Below are 10500 nucleotides of genomic sequence, written 5' to 3' on the forward strand. Positions count from 1 at the left end.
AAGCTTTCAACAGGTAGGTAATACTTTTGACTGTGTGTGTGTTTGTGAGTGAGAGAGTATAAGAGGCTTTAAACACTCAAGTAACATATGTTGTTGTGTCGCTGAACTCCTAGTTTTCATAAACAAGGACAGCGATAATCTTCCTCTCTCTTTTTTCCCCCTCATCAGTTCACATAAATCCGCCTATAGACCTTGGATTACCTTTTAAATGCACTCAAGGCCCGAATCTGGCATCGGTCTCACAGGTATGTTGACTTGTACGGGCCTACATCCTGTTAAGATCGCTGCCACTTAGGCCTCAATTTCATGTTATGTAATTCTGACAAGAATCTGATAATTGAAGCCACAAGACAGGTCATTTTAGCAATGTGGCTCTGAACCTTCTGGGTCACGTAGCGCTGATCAGTGCTACAGCAGATCATTGGCTTGATTCATAAGAGAAGAAGGAGAGAACATGCATAACATATAACTTTATTTAGAAAAATTTAACTTAAAAGTCTCTACTTTGGACCGATTGTTTTTCTTTTACTTTGAAATCCATCAATTCTTTGTATCTGCTCTCCCACTGTCATTATGTGTTTCACTGTGCAGGTCGTTGTCCTTGTGATTCTAAACATATAATGTTAGGCTTATTATACTCTGCACCTATACGTTATTGGTACGATCCCATTATGTATCAAATCGCAACAACCTTTGCTTTTATTTTATGCTTATTTATTAATGCAATTTCCCTTGGATTGTTGTGACCCCTGCTGTAGTATAGTACATACAATCAATTAACGTAAGGTCAGACCTGGTCATATAGAATTTGCAAATAGCTTCCACTTCTGTCCTGATTGCAGGAATCATTACTGATTCTAATCAGACAAATCATTTGATTAGAATCACTGGAGCGTTTCTGTGTTGTGTTGTGGTTTTAAGTTTCTTTCAGAGGCGCTTCCATCAATTTTGTGGGTGTGTGTGAAGCTTTGACTAATTCAGCATTAGTACTCTGGGATCTTCAGTGCTGGCCTACACAAACAAAGTATACTTCATTTGAGAACATACCTGTCACGTGTCTTAAACTGTCACAATAAACTTAATCTGACGCGGTAAGCTCACCCAAAGCTGCTAAGAAGTATTTTGCCGATCCTCTCTGACTCACATCTGATGGACAGGTTGGCTCATATAGTGTTGTTGCCCCTGAACCCTCGATAAATGGTAGTTCTTATGTACCACTAAAAAAACACAAGGAAAACTGTGGCTTCTACTACACTCAAAGGTAAAATAAACTCTAAAACTTGTGACATTTTACTTGAAAGAGAGTTCTTTCATACTTGTGATTCTGGTTCGAGCTGGTTTTCACGGATGTGGATGCAGGTTTTAGGCAAAACTTCCGACCGAGCAGCCTGTCACTACAAATCTGCTGTTCCTGTTCTCCCTGCATCTCTCTGTCTCTTCCCATCTGTCATTCTCTCTCTGCATTATTATCTGTTCTAATCTCTCAGAGTTACACACACACACGCACACACGCACACACACACACACACACACACACACACACACACACACACACACACACACACACACACACACACACACACACACACACACACACACAAAACACCACATTTCCTTGACACAATCTCAAAGAGCATTAATAAGATGGTAAATGCGTGTTGCCTTTTCCACTTTTCTTACTTGATGTAGGAAAGGTGGATGATAGTTTGGCAGTTATAATCTGCAAAGAGGGGGACTCCTCACACATTTTTTTCATGCACTTCTTGGCTCCACCTTTAAATTTAACCGTCTCCTCCTCCCCGACAGACCGCAGAGTAATAACTAGACATGATTATGTAAAGTCAACAGACTGCAACACTTCAGGAGTGAAACAGTGATGCATTCATTTTTAAAAAAGAAATCCAACACTGACACGGAGCAAGAGACAGGCAAATGTCAAACAGAAATAGAAATATGTCCACTTGCTTTTTGAACCAGTTGATGACTTTCCCTCTTGACATTAATTATCAGTGTGGATATGATTGTGCTCAGCTGCTGAAGCCAACAGAAATCTTCATAGACCTGTCACAGACCGTGAAGTATTGTGGTAATAAGCGTTCACAGATCAAGAAAACTGTAAACAGACGGCTGCTCGCTTTTGATCTCTGTTAAAATTCCCTCATGTCTGTCTTGCCCTGTCTCAAAATGTTTGACAATTTTTAACGCCAAGGTGATAACACAACATATCAAATGTTTTTGATATTTTATGTGAGGTGTACCTTATAGGTTATTGTGACCGAAAATGTCACAAAGAAACTTCAGGAGCTGTGGAAGTCTTTTGACTTCCCAATAACAAGTGAATACTTTTCCACAGTGGTTTGATGATTGTACTTGTTATCTAATGAATAACAACCAGTATCAAACATTTTTTTGTGTGTGGCATTTTGGTTGGATAGAAGATCTCTTATATTGTTTCTAAAATTCTTGAATAAATAAAAATGCAGAGGCACATTCATACTATTTTGGTTTTTTTTTTAGAAGGTAAGGTAAGACAATTAGCTGAGCTAAAGTGGATTAAAGTTTTAATGTAATTCATGTGGTTTTCATAAAAATATATATTTTACTAAAAAATACAAAGTTCCAATAAAACCATAATGTAATCACCAGCATGTAATAATGTTGTTTAAAAAAAGATGACAATTAAGGTAAGAATAAGCTATTCTTACATTCTATGCAGCTAACATTTATTTTCCACGGTCTTCATGTTATGAATTGCTGCAGAAATCCCCAAAGCACCAAAATAAGCAGTGATTGTTGTTGCATTGCCAGTTGAATGGGGCCACTGCACGCTGACGATGCTTGTTACAATGTCGCCATCGTGTGGGGCAATTTGGTAACAAATTATTTAATACCACCCTAAACAAATCATAAACGGAGCGTAAATATTAACCTGTGTGCCTCTTTCATCACTATGCCAAACATGTGTTGTTTTGTGCTTTCTAAATGCTAGAATACAATCATTTAGACTGCTAATAAAATAACTGAATACTGAACTGGTCCTCAGCGTGCCTGGCACGTTTGTACGTAACAACGTAATGCGTTCACTTCCCAAACAGACTCTCCGGTCATTTGTGTCAGACGGATGCGATGTTAGCAAACAGCCATCTTCATGGCTAAGATGATAACATCCATAACGCAATATGAGCCAGATATTAACGGACCATGGTGAGTGTTTGTCACTCAACTAAACCTCACTTCACTTCCCTCCAACGTTAACGTTAGAAGAAAACGTTGCGTTAGAAAGTGACGTTGCTGGGTAACCTAACGGCGGATGTTAACGGAAACAGAGCGGCATTCTAGTAGTGACGTTACTCCAAGGAGCGTGTGTTTATTTTATCTCTAGTGGTGAAAGCGCCTCTCCAGTGTTTCAACATTTTTTTTTTTTCCTCAGGTCTTCTTCCCCTTCCCTCCCTCCGTCTTATCGTCCCCCCTCTGCAGCTCGTGTCGGCGGCTCTGTGGGAGATAGTGAAGCAGGGAGCTGTGATGTACTACGGTCTGCTGGAGGAGTTCGTTTCCACGGTGCTGGAAACGGTCCCTGAACTGCTCACGGACACAGAGAGAGTCCAGCTAGTTATGGGTCTGCGTGCAAAGGTGGGAATGAACAGTGTTGGAAACGAGCAAAATACATTTACTCAAGGGCTGCACTTGGGTCACATGTGTAGGTATACTTGTACTTTCCTTTAGTATTCCCATTTTATGCTATTTTATTCTCCACTACATTTCAGAGGGAAATATTGTACTTGGTACTCACTCAATTTCCTCGATGGTCACTTTGCAGAAGTAGATTATTAATAAATAATATAAATCCACGATATATAGTTATAAATCCCACTACCCAGCAGCACAATACAGTAATCAAAACCAGCTCCACATATACCACCTGCAACATCAAAGTGATACACATTAATGCATCAACAATTAAAATCCAGTAATAGAATAAAGATTATTGTCAGATGGGATTTTCTGCATAATGCTAATGCCAAACACGAAAACTTGAATAGGATTTTGAAAGCAGTTGTATTTTCACACTGTGGTATTACTATGTTAACTTAAGTATAAGTAATATTAAGTAATAATAAGATCTTATAACTTCCTCTACCATTGATAATAAGATTCTAGGTGTTTTATTTATTCTGAAATTTTCCTATTAACTTGTCATCTACTATCTACAAATATGCTTTAGAGATGAGAAATGAAGTACTTGTCTGCTATTTTTTATTATTGTTCTGCAACTCTACACTTTTACACCAAAACTTTGTACTTTTAAACTCCACTAATATATTAACAGCTACAGATAGTTGTTACTCTTAAGAAAAAGACAATAAACATAAAACCTATAATGATTTTTCTTATAAAACAATGTTTATTGATTAAACTCCACTCTACCTCCACCAGTTATAATAAATAACATACTATATTTAATACTTTAACACAGACAAGGGCCATTCTGCACGTTTGTTGCTTTAACTTCTAACACTTTGCTGATAATACATTTGTTATTTTTTTTTGTAATGCAGACCATTTCTACTTTTTAGAAGTAATATTAGTACTATTGTGGTCTTGTTGCTCAGGGCCACACCTCCACACGTGAAGGAGTTGAAATATTGTTTTGTCTCTTGATCTGCCAACAGGTGGTGCTAGAGTTGTGCCTAAACGATGATTTTGCCAGCCCACAGGCCATCCAGCCTCATCTGAGCAGAATAAACACCCATATTACAAACCAGGATGGAGAGGTGGGTGCTCTTGTTAAACCTCAATCACTCTTTGGCTGCAGTCCAAATTGCACAAATTCTCTTTTTACCTCTAATACATACTGCGGCTGCCCTTAGAAAGTATGTGCAGAATGCATACAATTGGGACGTACTACTTTGTCATAACATTGCACCTTGAACTTTGACCCTCTTGCTCATATGTCCGCTGCACTGAGAGAATTGTGGGTAAGAATACATACTGCAACCATGATTAAAGGACATCCTGGTATTTCAGCATACTGAATTTGTCATACTATGTATTGACAAATGTTATGAGTGTTGGAACAAACCCTGTCTGCTTTTTGCATTTACTTATGTGCTTTTTCTAAAAATGCTTTTTTTAGACCACCAGCTCTGAGGTTAAAGCTTCAGTGACAAACTTCCTGAAGCTTGTTCACACTCTAGTGAAAGATCAATGCCAGAGGGATATCTTTTATCAGGTGAGCTGGTTGGTACTTTTCAATGATGTCTCATTAGAAGAATGCTTAAAACGAATTAAAAAAGTCAGTTTCTCAGTCTCCACCATTAAATGCCATTTGATTTTATTTAGGTTGGTTAAATGTCTAGATTGTTTAACTCTCAAATTCTTCAGTGATATTAAAGGGGTGTTCCAGTATTTTATGAAATGTAACAAACGCTTTTCTCCTCATTCTTTAGAAAGTCTACCCAACAGTGTTCGGCCCTCAATATGACTCAGCCCTACAGGCTCTAATGAGAAAGTTCCTCTTCAATCTGCAGAGGCTCCTCCCTGTTCCAAACCTTGAACAAGTAGGTACCTGACAAACAGTAACCCTGGGACACATAAAGCAAACAAACTAACATTTATGACAGTTTCAGGTATTAAATATTGCATTAATATTTGTGAGAACCAATTAAATGTTAATATTGTTGTTTCTTTCTTTGTGGATTGTAGTTACAATAACAAGGACATTAACAAAAAAGAATGCAAGGATGGAGTTTCAATATAACAATATCTGAAATTGTTTTGCGCTGTTCTGTTCCATGTGGAGACTTCCCTTTGGCTCAGTCTCTCCCCTTCCATCTTGAAAGAATGCGTAGACTTCATGACTCAACCTGAACCCCTGAATACACTTATTCAGCATCACAAACATCATGGCCACAAAGTTCCACGAGGTAGTATTATCACACAATTCCCAAATGTCTATCGTGTGATTAGTAGTGTTGCTTCTGTTCTAGTTCCTGTAAATAATTTGTGTTTTGCTCGTCTTTATTTTTTCCAGCCTTGTCCTCCTGCGCTGATGAATGCATCCTCTCTAGCCTGTCCTATCATCTACCAAACAGTGACGACGGGGAAACACTTGGCAGTGACTCAACCAAGGAGAAAGAAGAAAACTGTGAGGAGATAAAATCTAAACCGATGAGGATTGTTGAAGGGGAGCAGCATGTTGATGATCTGCCTGAAGACCGAGGAGCCTCTGTTGAAGTCATACTCCCACCTTTTGATGAAAGGGATTCTAACGATGGCGACCACATGGACAAAAAGATGTCCCGCCGTTTGAAAACTGGCGGTAGGACGTCCTCGAAGACCTTCAAGTGTCTTGTTTGTGGCCAGGATTTTGGTTCCCCCAGCAAATTAAAGAAGCACAAGATCACCCAAAGCGGTTGCTCCACAAACACAATGAGTCGGCCAGATTCTGCGAGCCAAAGTAGCTTTTTTAAGAAGATCAATTTGCATCCTAAACCAAAGGCCTGTGTCGAGAGTGAGCTTTCGTCACGGGCAAGTGCCGCAACACTTAAGAGTAGTCTCACAAACTACGAGCAGCTTCACGATGACTCTAGTCTCGTTTGTCATGTTTGCAGCAAGGTTTTCACTTACCCAAAGAATTTTGACAAACACCAGAGGACTTGTGTGGTCAGTAGTAAACGACAAGCAGAACCTGCTGATATGACCAAAGAGTCTTTCCCTATTGAAACTGATAATGTTGTACCTCAGGAATCAATAGCTTCTGTCTCCCCACAAGAGCAACCATGTAAAAGAAGCAGTCGTGTCAAACAATGCTCCACATGCGGGAAAGTATTTACTTGTTCTGCCGACCTGACGAGGCACATGAGATGCCACACCGAACAGAGTCCTTACCTCTGTACTTACTGTGGGATAGAATTTGACAGCTATGAGGACTGCGAGACGCACCAGGAAGGAGCATGCAGAGTTTCAAACCAGCGTTCTCGGGACAATTCGTCGAGCAACTCCAGTAAAAGGAATCAGGAGGATGTCCCAACAATCCCAGATGCATCGGCCAACTCGCAGGCTAAGTCTCCTCTGACATGTCAGGAATGTGGCCAGGGCTTTACATACTACAAGAGCTTTGAGAAGCACCAGGGCAGATGTTCCAAAGGGGCTCCTCGGAGGAAAAAGCAGATAAACGCAAACCATTTGGTCATCAGCGCTTGCGATTTCCCACCAGCCGACAACACCAATGCTAAGGCAAGTATCGAAACGGGGGGAAGCGACGAGGCAAAAACTCCCACCTCCTCAGACGGCACCCAGTCCAAATCTGGCGCCATCAAATGCACCATGTGTGAGAAGAACTTTCCAGAAATCGTCCTCATGAAAAGACACTATTCCAAGTCGCATAAAGTCAGAGGCTCGTACCCCTGTCCCGTGTGTAAGAGGACTTTCGTGAGGTTGTGCGAACTGGTTCGACACCAGCAAAACAAGAAGCTGTACCAGTGCGCCGCCTGCAAGAAGTGCTACACCAAGCCAGGACTACTGGACGATCACGAGAAAGTACACACTGCCAGTGCGGCACCGCGCGCCTGCGAGACGTGCGGGAAAAGCTTCAAATCTCTGGCTTATCTGATCCTGCACCAGAGCAAGCATAGAGAGCGGCAGCCTAGCGTGTGTACATACTGCGGGAAACAGTTCAGCACCAAAGACTGCCTGAGAGCGCACATGGTGAGGCACACTGGCGGCTACCCGTGTCCCGTCTGCGGGAAGAAGTTCTACCAAAAGACGTACCTGAAGTGGCACCTGTACAAACACACGGGGCAGGAGCCGTACCTCTGCGACACGTGTGGGAAAGGCTGGCCGAGCGCGGCACAGCTCAAGATGCACATGGTACAGCACACGGAGGCACGGCCGTTCAAGTGCGAGGACTGCGGCATTTGTTACAAGAGGGGGTCCCATCTGATGGCTCACCGCAGGGCCAAGCACATCGGGCTGCGGCCGTTCGCGTGCGAGGTGTGCGGCAAAGCGTTCAGGTTAAACAACGAGCTGAGGAAACACATGATGGTTCACACGGGGGAGCGGCCGTTCACGTGTCCGAGGTGCGACAAGACATTCACGAGAAAGTCCCGCCTGAGGGAGCACAGAGAAAAGGCGTGTGTGTGACGTCATGTCGAAACTCTACCAGAACATACATCACATGCGTGGACCACAACTTCTGTCAGCTATGTCTCAATGCTGTTTATGTTTGATTACTTTTTTTCTGGGAATTGTTGTCATTCACTGAGAATAAAAATGATGGAGCTGAAACGTTTTGTCAACAGGAAATGACTCGGCTACTATTTTGGAAATTGATCCATTACTGACCATTTTTAAGATTTTGAGCAATTTTTCTCCCAAAATGTCTTCTTTCACACTAGTAAAAGAAAACATCCCAAAGTACACCTTTTACTACTTTGTCTATTTGCTTCTGTAGATTTTCTCCTAAATGCCCCTCCTAAAGGCTATTGGCTAGAGACCTCACTTGCAGATTTCATTATAACATCTCAGAAAACTTTAAGGAATCATCTGAGGGAGTTTCATGCTGATATCTGTTAGTTCTTTTTTTTTTTAAACAATTTTCACTTCAAAGTATAGGAATTTACAATTCATAACTTTATTTTATGGCCGGTTTCTCAAAATATTTTTTTTCTCATACGAGCCAGAGATCTCCACTTTAGTAGCACTTACATACACCAAGTTTCATTATTTTCTATATTGTAAATGTTTTTACTTCAGGGGTTTCTTCATATATCATCATAGCCTGATTTATACAACATTTTACTCCAACATAAACATGGTAAAAATAGATTTTTCTGTGGCGATTTTGTTAACGGTAATTTCCGATTAATACAGTGGTACAAAGAGATCTCCCTTTGTAAAAACCTCTGACTCTCAATGTCCACAACCAGGCTTTATCCAATGTTCTGTTCTGGAAATAAATGCAAATTCACATGTATTTGATAATATAACAACCCCTATATTTAAACATATATTTTATATAACTTGTAATACATAAAATCTCAATGTTACTAATCAACTGGGGAAGTTTCATGGTGATATCTATTAGTTGTTTTTTATACCCTATTCTCCTACTATTAGTGTCTCCCCTTAAAGTCATCTACATTAACTACTTTTCCATTGAAATTTCAGAATGCATACAAACTTTACGGACGCCGAAGCAGCTATAAACTAAATCAAATCAACAGATCTTTTCATTAAGTAAACCACAATGTAAAAATGTTCCATAACAAGAATAAGATCTACATTCAGACTTGTGCAGAAGTATTGTCCGCAAACTGCACTTTGCTATAGTGTCCCAGCACTTCATAGGGGCCCATTAAGAGTGTTATTACATTTTTCTTTTCATTTTTGTACCTTTAATTGCATAGCAGTACTGGTGCATTGACATGTAATCTGTTGATATAGTTATGACAAAAGAGTTCCACTACCCTGAGATTTTTTTTCTCATAAAGGTCATAGAGATCTTTGTAAAAAAAAAAAAAAAAAAGGATACCTAGGTTTCTGTTTATATTCTAAGAGAACCTTTTTGGTCTGGATTCTGGTTGGTTGGGGTCGAGAAGTAAATGGGGCCGCATCAGGAGCCACTGCTGCATCACTACCAGAAGATTTGAAATGACTCATATACTGTATGGATCCTTATCCAACAGTAATCTGTGTGATAATATCATCAAACCATGGATGACTAATTGATTACCCGATAAAATCGTTTCAGCACTAATGTATCACTTTGTGCAGTAGCCTGCTGTTGCAGAAAAAGCATTGCTCCACCAGAGAGCAGTGGTGCTCCAGGGACGGCCTCGGCTCCATCAGCCAGAATCAACCTGTATTTTATGTGCAGTGTCTGTAAATTGATCCATTTTTAACTGTTCTTCCACCTGCCACGTGACATACAACACATTTGCTATGAGAGCATGCCCAGCTGACAAAATTATTTTGGACTACAGAACATTTTTGGTTTTGGAGGCTGTTACGTATAACTGTCATTTTCTCTTAGATTGAGAGGATAAATATGCAACTAATGCTAAATCTTTCATTAGGTCTGTTGTCTCAAACATCAGATTATTTGTCTCTGGAGAGCACAAAGGAGACTGGGATTTTCCACTTTGCCTGCTAATTAAGAAACAGTGTCGCAGGCGAGGTGGCAAGAGGGTGACAGACAGCAGCTTTATTTGGAAGGGGGGGGTCTGTGTTAGTCATGTTTAATGAAATAAAATGCGATAGGGGAAAGGGAACACTGTCTGCTTTTCTATTTGTTGTCTTTTGAAAGGGCTGTGGACAGGATGTGCTTCACAAAAGCACTTTTTTGTGGTATTAAGGTTCGGTTACGTGCTCACAAAAGTCCCCCCTCTTGAAAGCAAGCAATTGGAAATCGAAAAACCAAAGAAATACCACAAAATAAGAGCGATCTTCAGCGAGCTCTGCAAAGCTTTCTGGTAGGCAGACCGTGCCACTCCTCTGGGA

At 40.5% G+C, this 10500-nt stretch overlaps 1 protein-coding gene across 1 annotated transcript; it reads left to right on the top strand.

Moving 5' to 3' along the window:
• The first annotated feature begins 3128 nt into the window (after positions 1-3128).
• Positions 3129-8293, top strand: LOC129088886 (zinc finger protein 665-like). The gene is made up of 7 exons (XM_054596143.1): positions 3129-3204; positions 3431-3630; positions 4671-4772; positions 5135-5230; positions 5448-5558; positions 5801-5924; positions 6032-8293. Exons 1-7 carry the CDS (start codon positions 3180-3182, stop codon positions 8140-8142), a joined length of 2769 nt encoding a protein of 922 aa, XP_054452118.1. The 5' UTR covers positions 3129-3179; the 3' UTR covers positions 8143-8293.
• Positions 8294-10500: the final 2207 nt, after the last annotated feature.

The sequence above is a fragment of the Anoplopoma fimbria genome, chromosome 3 (assembly GCF_027596085.1).
Source record: "Anoplopoma fimbria isolate UVic2021 breed Golden Eagle Sablefish chromosome 3, Afim_UVic_2022, whole genome shotgun sequence".
NCBI classification, from domain to species: Eukaryota; Metazoa; Chordata; class Actinopteri; order Perciformes; family Anoplopomatidae; genus Anoplopoma; species Anoplopoma fimbria.